Source organism: Thermobia domestica, chromosome 12, assembly GCF_964235325.1.
Source record: "Thermobia domestica chromosome 12, izTheDome1.hap1.1, whole genome shotgun sequence".
NCBI lineage: Eukaryota > Metazoa > Arthropoda > Insecta > Zygentoma > Lepismatidae > Thermobia > Thermobia domestica.
In genome coordinates this window covers 149,942,818-149,959,806 of record NC_137465.1, presented here as the reverse complement: position 1 = coordinate 149,959,806, position 16,989 = coordinate 149,942,818, and the positions used below count along the sequence as shown (strand labels likewise).

The 16,989-nt window shown below is 33.2% G+C and overlaps 1 protein-coding gene across 5 annotated transcripts in view; it reads right to left on the bottom strand.

Moving 5' to 3' along the window:
- The window catches only part of Vps13B (vacuolar protein sorting 13B), a 218,443-nt gene that overhangs the window by 174,825 nt on the left and 26,629 nt on the right, over positions 1-16,989 (bottom strand). For all 5 annotated transcript variants that reach the window (XM_081734267.1, XM_081734265.1, XM_081734269.1 and 2 more), the window contains exons 7-12: positions 15,763-16,015; positions 12,430-12,602; positions 9,197-9,418; positions 8,147-8,285; positions 4,949-5,066; positions 2,694-2,836 (exon numbers count right to left, since the gene is read on the bottom strand). In XM_081734267.1, the coding sequence (XP_081590393.1) occupies positions 2,694-2,836; positions 4,949-5,066; positions 8,147-8,285; positions 9,197-9,418; positions 12,430-12,602; positions 15,763-16,015 (1,048 nt within the window). The remainder of the gene's footprint in view (positions 1-2,693; positions 2,837-4,948; positions 5,067-8,146; positions 8,286-9,196; positions 9,419-12,429; positions 12,603-15,762; positions 16,016-16,989) is intronic.

Sequence of the window (16,989 nt, the reverse complement as noted above, 5' to 3'; positions counted from 1 at the left end):
GACTTCTAAAACCCACCATAAAAGAACAACTTTATCGTTCATAGAACAGGCAGTTTCATTTGGACAAAGAAATCAAAATTCGAAAGAAAACTCCCATGTGGACACCCTAGACGAAAGGTTAAATAATATCGCTGATACCTTCACCGTCTTCACCGATCACCAAATAAGAAGCACAATGACTTAAGATTTGTACACTGTGAAAACTCACTCTGGAAATCTCATGATGTTTACAGTGTAATAATTAGCCCCCATCCATCCTATTCTCAAATCATGTGTGTTCCCTATGTCTGTTTATTTATTTATTTTTTTTAAATTTATTTTTCTTTTCCAATTATTAGGTTTACGAAAATAAAAGTCCGTCCCAAGTGTATAATTCCCAAACTTCAACAACAACAACAAAAAACGGTACATGGTTAATCCAAATACTCGTCATCTACAACCACACTTGTCATCACTTAGCCAATGACTGGATTCCGTGACGAAAGAAGTTCGGAGTCTAAGAGTGAAGAAGCCTTCAACTGCACAATGCAACCGCCAATCATCAGAAAAAGCCCCAAGAAGAGATCGAGATGCCGGAAGAGTGAGAGAGATATAACGAGATTACAGTGAGTGAGAAAAGGTTTGCTACTACAATTAATGGAAAGCCTGCCCCATCCTTTGTGCGACAAGTGGAACAGCATTGTCGAACATGAGGACACCAAGTCTGTTGACCATTGGTGGATGCTTGCGGAAACTCTGCGGTACATTTCAGAGTTCAGCACTGTAAGGATCTAAATTGATGGTTTCACCCCGGTTGAAGAAGACAATAATATCCTACCACAAAAATCATGCAAGTAACAACATTTTCTATTGATGAAGAAGTGGTTTAGAAAACCTTCCCAGACATTGATCACGATTACACCATTTACGATTGTTATAAAGATTCATTTTTCATTTGAAGTGACAATCCGATGTAGAAAACTTTACCGGTTACTTCCTACACTCAGAGAACTACACACCTCCAGATGCAATTCTTAGTTGTCAGTGTTAACCAGGATTGGCAAAAAAATAAATTAAAAAAAAAAAATTGCTGTTGTTGTTTTGCTTTGTTCTATTTAAACCAGTTTTTTTTTTTTTTTTTTTTTTTCAATAATTTGTTCTATGTATTTATATTACATACAGACAGAAATAAGTTTGTTTCGCCTTGGTGTTATTGTGCAACAACGGAGTTATGCTGGAAGGGATTACATAAGCTTAAAGGGGAATCCAAAGCGCTTCTCGGCTTACATCCGAAAGAAATTGTCTTCCATTTGGACTCGAAACCGGGACTAATTGCGCACAAATACGACGAGTCTGCCAAATCACTCACGAAGCACTCCTGATAAAAATACGTTGTACTGAACTTTACATACTTGAAATATAATCGTCAAGTCATTTCAGAAGGACAAAAAGATGAAAAGCTGCACAAGCAAAACCATTATACAGAATCATATATAAATCGGGAAACTCTCGCCTTTGCCATTGGGAAAATCCTGTTATTACTTTAAACGCAACCGTTATTGCTTGGGATGTAAAATTTTAAGGTCAACGTATCATACTGAGTACGCTAAAACTGACGTATTAAATTACAAATTTAGTATATATATATATCATTCAATTAAATTAAAATTGAAACTGCTATCCAAGCTAATGTTGGAAGCTACGTAGACAGTCGATAAATTTAGCTAATTTCTATCAATATATTTAAGCAACCTTGGTTTCTTTATGAAACAGGCATTCACGCAAACAGAAATATACAATTTGGTGTCGTTTCGTATGTTTAGGCTTAACATCTTTATGTAATACCAAGGTTATCAAGGAGAACATTTTCATTTAAAGTTCCACCTGAACCGCTACCTGGTTTACACTTGAAAGAAGGGTTGTGGTTCGACCAAGAATTGAACATGAGACGCCTTGATTAAAAGGTGAAAGGAGAAAAAACTAATGCAGATGGTTTGACATGTGAAAATGTCACCATGAAGTTTACACGATTTAAAGAATTTTTCGTTTTTTTCTTCTTTTTAAACCAGTTGAATTAAAAAAAAAAAAAACAGTTGGTTTAAACCAGCCAACCCTGGTGTTAACTCATTAGCATCCACAAGTCCAACTTTTTCACCTTATCAATTACACGGAACAGCCGAATGATAGCGGTATGGTATATGTCTAACTCGTCTACAACGGCACGAACACTTTTCCGAGGGTCAGCTTCCACGGTATTCCTGAAGAGCTAATCCGAACACGATGTTAGTAGGTACCCTATTTTGCAATGTTGTGTTACCGGAACAAAATTTGAAACTAACGGGGAATGGTACCTTGATTCGCCATTCCTCGCCACATGCACTCTGAATGTTTAGTGTAACTTGCTCTAAAGTATGTCCAGTTTGAATTCGTAAAGAAAAATCACTGAAGAACTGTGTGTTCTCTATGTTGCACTTTCATATGATCCTGCTCAACAACGCACTGTCTCCTGGTTGTATGGGTATCCCAACCTTTTTGCTGGACGTGTATAAAGTTTGTAAAGTTAAACAAGTGATCTTAGTTCATCTCAGTGTTGTGTTGCTGGGATTGGTTTCCCATCAAACGTCAAAGCAGGTATTTCATTCACCAACCTAATAATATATAATAAGATATAAAATAGAAAGGTGAGTACCTTTTGAGTCTATCCTTCAACTTACTTGATTTAGGAACACTGTACGGAGCGTAATCGTATTTGGACGCCGCATGAAGAACCATTTGTAGCCGATGTATGAAACCTGAACATATATGTGCTTGAGCCGGTCCAAGAACAAACCTACACAGTGACTTCTCTGGTAAATTACTGAAAGACAAAACGCAACATAATCACAAGTCACAACACTAGAATAATTTCCATATTGGACTATGTTAAATATTAAATATATATAGTTCCCTACATTATTACAGAACTTCTTTTAATACTTTTATATAAGAAAATATAATGCATGCTTTATAACTGAATTTCGTATTAACTGTTTATATGTACTAAAACTAGAAATACATATTACTTCATTTATGTCTATTCTACCTACATGATGGACTGTCCAAGCTACTTTGTGCGTACCCGAAAAATTAAAATGTACAATCGGAGTGTTGCGAGATTCTTCAGCTTAAGGTATTCGGTCGATGTAAATATTGTACTTTATTTGCTTCAATATTTTATTTAAAAAAAAATAAAAGAATCTCATTATTAATTTTTATGGTATTCAACCTAGATTATGATTTTAATAAAGAATAACTCTTAAACATTTTCTTTATCTAAGGTAAGCAATGTCACAATTATGTAGCTTCATAAACAGTTGAAGAGGACTCTACAAAATAGCTCTTGTAACTAGTTTTTATTTATTTATTTTTTAAACAAAAGGACTATAAAAAATGTATTATGCATGATGACCATTGTTCTCGTTATTAAAGTTACCCTTAATATATATATATTTGTAACTAGATCTAGAAACAATACGGTCAAAAAAAAAAAAAAAAAAGACTTAATCGCTGGTTTCGTGTCCATTCATCATCAAGAAAATAGTCGAAGGAACGATGTATAATTTATTGAGCAGAAATTCCAATCGTGCATCCTCCTGATATAAGACAAAGATATCTACCTAAAGTAGTGAACGTATTCTATCTTCTGTAATTCAATAACTGTGATCCGAAATGCTTCAAAACAATATTCGCTGTAAGGATGAATATCATATTCTGGCTATGATAGAATGGAAGTTAGGTGGAACCTAAGTGGGAGCAACATGCTGTAAATTGTCGACATGACGGTAATATAGTAAATCTATTTACAGAAAAAAAAGAAGAAAGAAAAAAAAAGAAATAAGACATTGTCTGTTTATCACAGAAAAAGGGTTTACCCGCTCGAAATGAAATTTTGTACATCGTTAGCACCCGACTCGAGCAGGATTTCTATCATATCATGTTCAGTGCATATCGTAAGAGAAAGAAGACCAAGGAGGTTCAAATTACATATTAAAAATAGAATATCTCACGGATCTCTCAAGTTTGGAGTATCAAAATCGGTATAAAACTACTCATTAAAAATAAAATTCGAAAATTCCGCTTTTAAAGGAAGGGGGGAAATTTTTATATTTTAATTTCGATTTTGTATTCGTAACATGTCCAACGTAAGGAAAAGACTAAACCATTTGACATGAATTTTTCAACACAGTACTGGGTTGAACTAGGTGATTATCAGTTCACTTTGATGGAAACACTGTTCTAAGGGTGAAAGAAGTTAAATATACCTTTAAAATTTTCCATAAACCTTATTCTTCCCGTGCAAAGAATAGGCATTTCATTTGATTATGATATTTTGTTCTTTATAAGGTTTCATGATATTTACTGTTTTGTACTGAAGTACTGGAAACTGTTCCAAGAATTATTTCTAATGATGCAAGAAACTAAAATCGTTGTACCTGCGTTAAAGAGTTAAGCTTGAAAATACGCACAACACATATAAACGGGTCAAAATAAGAACCTACTTACATATATATATATATATATATATATATCAGCTTAGAGACGCCACACACTGTCTACAATAATCAAGATGCTGTAGCTCAACTTATTTCAGACTTAAGAACCTAACCACAAATTATGGCACAACACACCTTGATGTAACTTATTGCATATGTAACCTATTATTCTATAGTTGTATTGCATGATCTCTATCCCAAATAACCTTACTACTTCAAGGTTGCCTTCACTACCGAGAACGACTACTTAATTTCCCTGACATTAAAGAACTTGTCAATAATTTCTTTGACATTAAAGAAGTTTTCGGTAATTTCCCTGATCTTCCCTGACGAAAATCAAATTCTCTGATTTTCCAGGTCTGTGAAAACTCTGTCACAGTCCTTAGCAATTGTTCTTGCCCTGCTAAAACAGTTACACAAATAGTAAATAGTCATACCTATACTCAAGGTCGTTGCCAAGTTCGGACAGGTATTCAGAACCAACATCTTCCGGTAGTTCTAAAACATATAAAAAGTCTACAGCGATTGCAGGAGTCCGATCCAACATTGCAGCTTCTGAAATATAAGAGAGGAAATATGAAAGTAATAATTAAATTGGAAATCAATAATTCTATATATCAAAAAGTCATATTAGAAATATATGAGCAGTAAACTATAGTGATGGCTCTAGTCAAATTTAACAAGAAATACAGTAAGCAGGAAGGTAAAATGTTCGTTGTCAATATTTCCGTCTTTCTCTTTTCATGTACACATGCTTGACACGTATCATGTTTAGCTTTATTTCAAGCACATAGAGTACTTTACTAAAACAAATCGGAAAATCAAAATTAGCATCTGTAGAAAGACACATTACTAGAATAAGCATTTATGTATCTTTTAATACCAAATAAAACCATTAAAACATTAAAATTAGATGGCATATGTTACAGAATATATACCTCCAATATGAACAGTCTGACCTTGCATGAAGGATTTTTAAATTTGATTTCTGCATATAAATTTTTACAAATCTCCGGATGTATACGAAATTCGTGCTGAGTTAATTTTTAGCTATAGAGGAAAAGCTGTGGAGGGGACTCATTTTCCTCATCTGGAAAAAGGAGGAATTGCCACAAGAGTGAAAAGAATTAATTATTGTCCCAATTCACAAAAAAGGAGACAAAATGGATTGTAATAATTATCGAGGAATCTCTCTTTTGTCGAGATCCTATAAAATCCTTTCAAACATCCATCCAATCAACCTTAGCAAGATAGATCTGATATGCAGATGAGATTATTGGAGATTATCAGTATGGATTTAGGCGAAATCGATCAACTATTGACCAGATATTTACTATTCGTCAAATACGCGAAAAGAAATGGGATAAAATATTCCGGTACATCAATTATCTCCATCTACCTTGACTCTGAAATTATTACTTAAATAATTAATGTTTTTCTGACCAGACTGTGTGCTTTTTTATTAAATTAAAGTCGTAACAGTTTCAATAACGTACCGTTATCTTCATCAAACATTAATTGATGTTTGATGAAGATAACGGTACGTTATTGAAACTGTTACGACTTATTTTAATTTAATAAGGAAGTGCGTACACTGGTAAGAAAAATATGAATTATTTAATCAATTATCTATTTCTGTTAGGGGAGGGGGGATAGATTGTATAGCATTCTTACCTAATTTAGAACACCGAAAAAGCTTAATTAAGGTGTGTTTAAATGACTCCCAAAGTAAAGCCCGAATAAGAAAACACATGCCCATGAGCTTTCACATCGAGAATGTCCTGAAACAAGGAGACACACTATCTCCATTATTATTCAATATTGTTCTAGAATATGATGTAAGAGCGTGGGAGACCCGGGTTCGATTCCCGGCGGGAGCTCATATGGTTCAGATTCCACGTTAATCAGCAGGTCCCGTCTCATGTAGCCTCGCTGCTGAAAGAGGCGTTAAAAACACAAAACCAAACAATAAATCAATCAATATGACGTAAGGAAAATCAAAGATAGTAACCAGTGCCTAGAGCTGAATGCCACACCACGTTATGGCTTATGCTGATGATGTAAATCTGATAAGGATGCTATGAGGACAATAGAAAGAAATGTAGAGATTTCATTAAACGCCTGTAGTGAGATGGGTTTAGAAATAAACACAGAGGAAACTAAATACAAGGAAGTTCGCCGTGACCATAATATTGTAAATTAAGGAAACGTTAAAACATCCAATAATACTTTCGACAAAGTGGATACTTTCAAATATCTAGGATCAACATTAACACATTAAAACCATATCCACTAAGAAATCAAATGTGGACTGAAAGCTGGGAATTTCAAAATCTTATCTTCGAAAATCCTGTCAAAGAGTTTGAAGCTTAAAATATATAAAAAGATAATTATGCCTTGTTGTATTGTACGGTTGCAAAATATGGTCACTTACTTTAAGGGAAGAACGCAGACTGAAAGTATTTGAAAACAAAATCCTAAGGCGAATATTCGGACGGGAATGGGGAATGACAGGAACTTCATAATTTATATAGTTTACGTAACATTTTTAGATCAATAAGTCTTAGGAAGCTTAAGTGAGCAGGTCATGTAACAGGAACGGAAGAAAGTGGAAATGCTTTCAAAATTTTAACTGAAAGCCTAATCGGAAGAAGACCATTTTGATCCAGCTGGCTAAGGACAGAAATCAATGGAGATCTTTCGTGAATGCGGCATTGAAGCTTCGGGTTCCATAGGCCATACAGTTAGTTATTTATCATACGAATTTTACACCCAACTAAAAATTACGCTTATCTAGAAACTCCTTGCAATTTTTACACATAATGAACTAAATTTTAAATTCAATGGTAAGCATTTAAACTGTGTAACTTACTTTTATAAAAAGCTCATCTCTTTTCATTTGTAGAAAGTGATCAATAGTTATCTCGGGTTTCGTCACAACTTCACTTACAGAAAGAATAGATAACAATCTCAAATTAGCGATAATATTTATAAAATGTGCAACACGTTTTTCTTCAAAAAGCAAATTTTCTTAGTTTTGAGCAGTCAGATTATCTATTTTTCTCTCAGAAGGGCTCCACTGGATGGGTGGACTCGTTACAATGCTCCCGATTCGGTATCTTTTACGACACCGAAGAAAGCGCCAGAGACTAATGAAACAGCATGAGTGAATTACAAAAATTCGTCACACGCGGCAAGATTGTTCACACTAAGACATTAGGTTTGCAATTTTTCTTCTAATTTGTTTAGCTGTATCTTCTGAATTTATTGATGAAATTGCTCTTCAAACAGTTGACATTACAATGAATAGTTCAAGTTTATGATATCTTAAGACTACTGTTTCTCGTATCTTAAGTTCTCGTAAAATGGCATGAAATAAGCATTAAAGAAAATCAATACTTCATGAATCTCTTCGGCATGCGATATTTCATTGGCAATGTATTCATTTATTGTAATTTTTCAACCCAATTGTACTTCCCAGCTGCAGAAGTACGAAGATTTTCGCATCTAGTCTTAAACTCTAATACGTCAAGTAAAAATGACATATTAAATATAAATTAATTTACTAAAGAATATATACAGTATATATCTTTAACAGTAGCTAAAAGCTTTAATTGGCTGTGCGTAATACGTACCAGTAGTAATTTGCATGTGATGATCCCAAGATGTATTGTAAACCCTCTTTTCTCCATTGTTCTCGACAGACTCTGAATCAAACAAAGAATCTTTCAAATAATGATTTTCCTCCGATCCAAGTAGTAAATAATATGGTTTCTGAAATTAATAATACATATTATTAACTAAAAAGAAAATCTCTCTCGTGTGAATATTTATCCAAAGGCAATCCGGTCAACTTGGTTAGGTAAAAGTACTAACCCAATAGAGCAGGATTATTAGTGTGATCAGTTTCTTTCTCATGTGGTTCAAAAAGGTATAGGGAAAAATGGAAATTAAGGAGCTAAAGTGGAAGTATAGTAAGTCTCAGACTTAGAATTAAGAACATTGCATATGCAACACACGAGTATTTATGGCTTCATTACACAGACATTTACTTGTATTCATCAATTAATATTCCTGAGATATAAAAACATTATCTTTTCCTAGAGTAACATATAAACTTACATCCTTGACAGAGGGTAAGATAAAAGTTATTATTCTTAATATTCATTCAAAGGATTTAAAACTAAGCACAAGGGATTTGCAAAACGCTAAAACTACATCAGATGTCAAAATGTGTCTACTAAGATTTGACACTTCTACGAATAAAAATAATGATTACCATGATTAAAATAATAATTAATATTAATATAATATGTATAGAAAATAATGATTAGCATACTAGAAATATTACATTACGAGTAACATATATATCACACAAATAAATCAAATTTGTTAGAAAGAAGAAATATACTAATATGTTTTGGTACAATCTGGAGCACAAACGTCAATTGAATGTTGGAAATCAATTAAGTTTTTTAAAAACAACAATGGATTATGAGGTGAAAGACTAAAATTACCATTATAATCAAAGAATTAAAAAGAAATCAAGGTTTTGTGAATAACTTACACCAAACTCAACTGTTGTATTAGTCCAATAAAATTCAAGGTCACTTGAATATCGTTTCGAAGATCCTGAAACAGTACTTTTATGGAAATAATCTTTATCAAGATATTTAAGAACTTACCTGTGTAACTGAAGATGCTTCTGGTATATCTTTGGCGCCACAGAAGCAATCCCTTCCAATAGGTTCCATCATTACGTAACTTACTCCTAGTTTCACATTCACTGAGTTCATTCCAATCACAGCACAATCTAAAAATGATCCTTGGAAATGAATGTTTGTGAAAGAATTAAATCTGAGTTTCTTTGGTCCATAATAATTTCTATCTTGGGTGTCTTCCGTTACCTAAAATTTATAAAATGAAGATGTAATGAATTATTTCAGTTTTACTTCCCACGACTGTGCCCTATAGGCTAAAGAAGAAGGATAATTAATGAAAGTTAACGATTATGAAATATTTAGTTGAATGAAAATGTGGGAGAATCCCGAGGAAAAAAATAGGACAAGATGTTGTCCACCACACTCATACGGTCTGAGATTGAATCAGGAACCTCTTGGACTAAAAGTAAGCGCTATATATTTAAGCTACAGTGCACCATAACATGCTGAAATTGTTACTATAACATTATACTATAATTAACCAATTAGCATTGCGTGTCATCATTTTAGAATTAAACTATTAAGTGACACATATTCCTCTAAAAACAATATATATATATATATATTTCAGTTCAGGAATTTCTAATCAAGTACTAAAATTAAAAATTCTAGTTTTACTGATCAGATCAGTTTTATTTCTATTTCCAATATCAGATACAATCATTCTTCTGAATTCTGCTACTTTATTTCACAAATCTACAGTGATCACCGACCTCCTCTATCCAAATAGTAATACAACAATGGTGGATATTTTAGTTAGTAAAAGCTTTAGTGTGAACTATATTCAATTATTTAACACACTCGCTGGCCAGGGGAGTTTATAATGAATATACCTTCAGCTTAACCCGTTTCTGATTAGGATGTTCTTCCCAAGCAGCTGTGGGGCACGTTTATATGTTCATGGAGAGGCTATTTCTACTGAAATCTACACTCAACTTTATTGTATTTATGTACACCGGTGGTTCATAAGTTTTAGAAAGAAAACAGCTGTTAGAGAAGGAGGTGGCAAGTGTACCACGGGTCCACAAAAATGGACTCGGCGTGTCCACCGGTGGTACACGCAGCAGTGACAGTATTAAGTTATTCCAAATGCCAAGTTCCAGAAGGGAGATACATTAGTACAGCAATCGTCTGGCAAACAGAAGGTTTCCTGCCTAATAAGTAAACAAATCTGTTCCACCATGTGTCTCTACTGATGTTTAGTAAATATAAAGTAAAATAATTATATATGAAGAATTTCTCTAAGCATTTTAAAAATTACTCCCATTAAAAACTTAGTTTTTGAGGTTGTTTCAGACTGGTCGGACTAATTTCAGACCATAAAAAGCAGAAAAATTCTAAGAGCAGTCACCTTTACATGGTATAATCCGGTTCGTGCGATCACTATTTCTCATTTATTTCTTTAAGAACAACTGGACTGCTCTGGACCATATACAACAGGTGACATGACACTAGTGCTAAAAGTCTAATTTAAGAACAATTGAGCGATAAAAATGGCTGAAGTAAATATAAGAGATGGAAAAAATAACAGTGGTAAACAGCAAAAAGAAAAAGTAGTGAAAAATAAGGGAAGGAGAAGACGAACTCAAAATTTTACATGAATATTGACTTACAATTATTAATAAGGTTCTTGCTTCTTGATGATCAAATGGCTAATCCGCGTGCTTTACACCACAACATACATTTTAGATGTAATACTATACTATGCATGACAGTAGAAACACTATGATTGCTCGTAGTATTTTTAATAGCTCTTTGTAGTTTAATTTGTTTGTATTTCATGAAAGTTTGCAACCAAAGCAATGTCATATTAACACTTGAATAAAATAAAGCATTGTGTACATTTAAAATAGATTATATTTGCTTCCCAACAGCACACAGTAGATGAAACGCTTTAGTGTTGGTAGTGTACGTATTATACTTAAATTCACAACACTGAGCTTCACCATCGCAATAGCGTGAGTTCAAGCCCTGATGCTGATACAGAAATATTACTGTACTTTATTTTAAATAAATGTTAACGGTCTTAATACAAACAGAACTGAGAATAGCCTACTGTAAAGATATATTACATGTGAATACCAATTCTTCAGACTATTCTTGAAATAAAGCCCACGGAACTTGTTTATTGATAACAGTGTACATAATCTTTGATCAGTTTCGGTATAAAATTAGCTTCGTGTACAGAGAAAATAATACATTTCAATTATGTCTATACTTCGTGGAATATCAACAGGATTGGATTTCATTACGACATTTGTGTCATCCACATGCCGCATTTAAAGAATCAGGCAAATGATCCATATATATACCAAAATGACAGTCAACTATAGAGTCCTGAGGCGCATTTCAAATAATCGATATAGATCGTTCTTTTCATACAAAATTGAGTTTTGGTCGCTATGTATATTCTCTATTACTAGTGAGGTAGTTAAACTGAAATTGAAAACAGTCATAAGTCGTTGCACTTACATCACACCAATACAACTTTTAAGCAATACTTTATGATCTACTGAATTAAATTACTTACATAAATCATAAAAATATCCATAGACTTGTTATTCAATAATTATTTTTAAAATTAAGAAGTACGGCCAACATTCAAAAGTAATAAGGACAATGAAATAAAATTTATGGACATAATTAACGAATCTTCGATGTTCCCCGATCTTCCTTAGCAGATCCAGATAACTCACTGACAATATCTCACTTCTCAGAATTTTTTCTTGCACTATTTTGTTAATATGATCACATAAATTATTTGCACGTATTTTACATTTATATTTCGAGGAACATCCCAGCAAGATAAAGAAGTATGTAATTTGGAAGTTGGGTGTATAATTAACGTTTAACATAGATTTAAAATTACAATATCATCACAAAGTGCCTGATAGAAGTGACAAAAATTTTTACAAACTAGCATAATAATACGTATGTATTCATAACAATCTACATCAAGTTTTTCACTGCAATAACAATTTCAAAAGAAGAAGATGCATCATATTAAAAAATAGCACAAAAGTAAATTTTGAAAAGTGAAATGGATTGCCAGTCCATTGCTAGGATCTGTCGAAGGAAGTATCTGGGAATACCGAAACAATACAGTTAATAGTACATTAAATATTATACGTAGTAAATAAAATAGTTTGTTTACAAATGTACAGAAAATTTTCTTTTTTGACACAAGACTGACTAACCTTTAATGTAAGTATAGCCTGCTCCACGTAAAAGCCAATATGAAGAGTATGACCCGAGTAAGCTTGCTGTTGTTCTGCATCCCAATCTTCATCCCAATAAATAGGAAGAAGTGATGGAACCCAGCTCCAGGCCCAGCCTGTCCATGATTCATTTTCTGCTTCCTGTGAGCTACCTAACAGTAAAATTACGTTAAAAAAAAAAAAAAAAAAAAAAAAAAAAATCAGGAAAGTCTACATAGAAAGGTCAGTACATTTAAAATATATAGAAGACCAAAACACAGAGCTGAAACTGAATTTTCAGTTTGCATATTCCATAAAAATTCCTATCAAAATGATGTGCTAAGTAAGTGAAAATAGCTTTAAAAAAAACTTCTACACATTTTTTTTTCTTAAATAATAATCCTGAATTGGATTCTCTCACCTTGGAAAATATATATTTCTCTAACACTAAATTTTAAGTTATTGCAAAACACTTAATATGTGCATTTACATTTCAGTGTGTAAAATGAGTACATAAAATGGGAAGAAAACAGTCGTTTACAACTAATTCCTTTGACTTCCCACCGAAAACAACTAACTCAGCCCACTGTTCTTTTCATCATTCATTCCGTACAACTATATTTTCACCATGAACAAAAAATTGGCTACTTACCAATGAAACCTCCCTTGAGAAGCCTAAATATTTTTCAAACGTTTCGGAATGCCACGGTTGTTCCTTCTTCCGTGGCAAGGTAATAAGGATAAAAACGGAATGGAGATAAAAGGTGTAAAACAAGGAATACATACCACTAAATAAATGTAACGTAAAGAATGAATCCTGAAAAGTTACGAACAAAGCAAAGTGCAAAAAGAGTGAACTGAATCAAAGGAAGCGCGGTGTCTATGTTCTGTACGTCACTATTACCAGATTCAAAGTATGCATCAAAGATAGGTAACCAAATTCTATCAATGTTGCCAGTATCCAGATTTAAGGTAGGTTTATATTTATGAATAAAGAATTATTCTTTAATCTCACGTTGTCTGTTTTTTGCTAAACCTATTACATTAACCTGTTTTATACGATATGTACGTTCTTTTAAATGAAGCGCCAATCCCGACATGCCCTCTTCTTGTGCCTTTTTTGATTGTCTAATATGTTCTTTAATTCGAGTGTTAATATTGCGTTTCGTTTGGCCTATACATGAGAAGTCACATTCGCATTGAATGTGGTAAATGCCTGAATTATTTAGTGGATCAAGAAAATAACTTTTAAATCCGGTGAGATGTTTTTGTAGATTTTTCAAGGGGGATACTAGAAGCAGATATGTTATGCTTTGCAAGAATACGTTGAATTTTTGTCGATAATTGTGGAAAGTAAGAAATTCCTATCCAAGTTTCTGCTTCTTTGGAAATAACTGTTTTAGGGGTTTGCACCGATCTACGTGTTTGATTAAACCACTTTTGTAAAGTACGCTACTTGTAACAGTTTCTATGTCCTATTTTGTACAAAAACTGTATTTCGTCATTAAGATCATTTGGACAATCAGAAGTTAACAATGCCCTGCGAAGTAAATTGTTCCAAGTATTGGCCTTGTACAGTAGCGGATGAGGTGACTGTTGATGTATGTAAGTAGTGCCTGCATTAGATTTTCGATATACTTTTATTATAAATTTGTTGTGTGATCGGGTAATCAGTAATCTAAAAATGGAAGACAGTTATCATATTCACGTTCGAGGGTGCACTTCAGCCTAGAATGCTGATTGTTGAATTGTTCAAATATTTGTAAAATTGTATTTTGGTCACGTTAAAGTAGTAAAATGTCATCGACATAACGGTAACATCTAATGTACCTACAGTATCCTGCTGCAAAATATAAGTTTCAACTTGGTTTAAAACAATATTAGACAATATCGGGGGTAATGTGTTGCCCATGGCTAAATCATTATTCTGAGAAAAGTAATGATTTTCAAATTGGAATACATGGTTGTTAAACAGACCTCAAGTAATTGTAATAAAAAATGTGTTTCATAGGCACATGCATCATTTTTTTTAATAACCAAGATCGTGTACTATTTATTGATGGTAAGTTCCAATGGTATGTACGGATACATATCTATTTCCACCAGTTTGATCTTATTTATAGAGCCACCAGTTTGTTTATTTATAGAGCACTGAGTCACGACTGGAAAACTATGGGGAACACTATGAAATGTATTTGAGTTGTTCTTACTAGTAATGCTGTGAATTGTAGAAGCAGCAACCCTCTCACATATATATACTACAAATCCAAACTGCACAAGTTAATTTCTAATCTCGAATAAAACACACATTAAGTTTAATAGAAATACTAATAGGAATACTTTTAGGAAATTTTCACGGAAACAATTTATTTACAATCAGGAGCAAAGGGGAGGAGATTCACTATCTCATTGTTACTCTATCTGAACTTCAAGCAGTAAAGACGACTGAAAATCTTCAGTAAAATTTATAGCATCTTCCACCAAAATCGAATAATTTTATTTTATGAAAGCTACTGAACAATACCTTTTCTAAATCACAGTGTATGTGAGCATGAGGAAAGGGGAGGAGGAGCAGAGAAGAGGATAAATTGACTCCTTACTTTTGATCGACTTTCAACTCCAAGCATTGAAAATTACATACATCATACTGTGGAATGAAGGAATGTGTCAAAACGGAATAGTTTTTACGTAGATAACCACGGAACATATTTCTTACACCGGAAATGGGGAGAGTAACGTTAACTCTGCCCTCCTCGACTGACTTTAAATCCAAGTAGTGAGATGACCGTGAAGCATAAAAAATATGCTCAATACTGAACTATTTTTTTTTTTTCATTCTTTTACGAAAGTTATTTTTAAATTATTTTTTTTAAAATTGAGGAGGGGGTGTATTTACCGTACTTTCGAAGGATAAATTCATCGTTCATTCCTGTCTGATTGTAATCCCAAGCAGTGCCTCAAAGGAAATATAAATATTGTACCAAAATCAATTTTTTCTCGGGGTTCTTCCGTTTCCTCCCACTTACTTCATTCCACTATTGCATTCATTATCATCATCATCGTCTCTTTTAAACTATAGGGCATAAGTGTAGGACAGAAAACAGAACGACTTCATCACAGATACGACTTAAGCGATTTTGTTGACACTTTTCTTGAAACCCTCAGCTATAGGGGAAAGAAGAACTCGACATAATTTACACTGATAACTTCAGTAAATCAGCATGCAGTCAATCTAAATTTGCTCTTGCAACATTCAAATATTTTGCAACAACCAATCTCAAAACTAAGTATTTCTGATGCTTTAAACTAAAAAGAAGTATACGGAATACTTACTTTCAAACTCATCTCCAGTTGATCTACCTGCATCATCATCTGCTGCTTCCCCGTTTGGCTTCAGTTCTTTATAATATAGAGTAAGAACAAGAAGACATAGCCTCATAAGCATAGGAATTTGCTGTTCAGTTAAGCAAAAGCCCATACTTTCACAATGGATATCGATACGAGTAACTGAGGCATGTTTTGCAGTCACACTGTGGTAACATCTTAAAAGACGTAGTTGAAACGAGCAACGATACAAAAGAGGTTCCTGAAATAAAAAAAGAAAGAAAAATGATTACTCTGAAACTAAAAATATTTGTTTGAGAAGATGTATTTCTAAAACTGAAACGGAAAAGTCGTATCAATCAGTGAAATTAAAGCACAGTGGCATTAATTTGAAATGAAATTTTACAAAACGACAGTGTTAGCAATAATTATAGTATTTATTTATAACACTGGAAAGTGCGTAAGTCGACAAAAGTTATGTGATATAATTATTACTTGAAAATTAATAACCGTCACTAGACCCACAGTATTTTTTCAGAGTGACTTCTTTCGGGTAAGTAAATTGATATTGAAATATTTTTGACAAATTCTCACTGAAACGAGTTTTACATTCAATACAGTGATTAGTTTCTGTATCTACAAGTGTTGTAATTTATTGGCAACAAGCATGATTTCCGCAATACTTGGAGCTTTTGTTCCTTAAATTTTCAGGACAAGGAACAGTCTATATAATCGAATAGAAGTAATAGCTTGTCCTTACATCGCATATTACACGTGGCCATAGTCTCAGAGTAGATTCAAGTATCCTGGAAGTGGAACACTAAATAGGATAGCAGCAGATTTTATTTTTAGAAATATGAACCCTAGAGCTTATGTCAGTAATTTGTACAACTACATTAATATCTAAAAATTTCATCATGTGTTCGGAAAGTCTGGAATTATGCGCAAAACATTTTTCTAATTATTAGTCATTATCACCTCAGTTCTAACATTATTTCTGTCTCCTAATTGCTAGGGATTCATATATATAATTTGTATACTACCTTCAATGATAAATACATTTAAGCATATTCAATCAGCCTCATTGCCTACATTTATGGAATCGGCAGAAACGAATATTTAATAAATCCTAAAGTAAGTTAATCCACTCTTAAGCATAGTTGTTATAATTCACACCCTCAGATCTTGCTTTGTATTATTCTCCTTTCTCGACCAATCTAACGGTTTTCTAAGTGA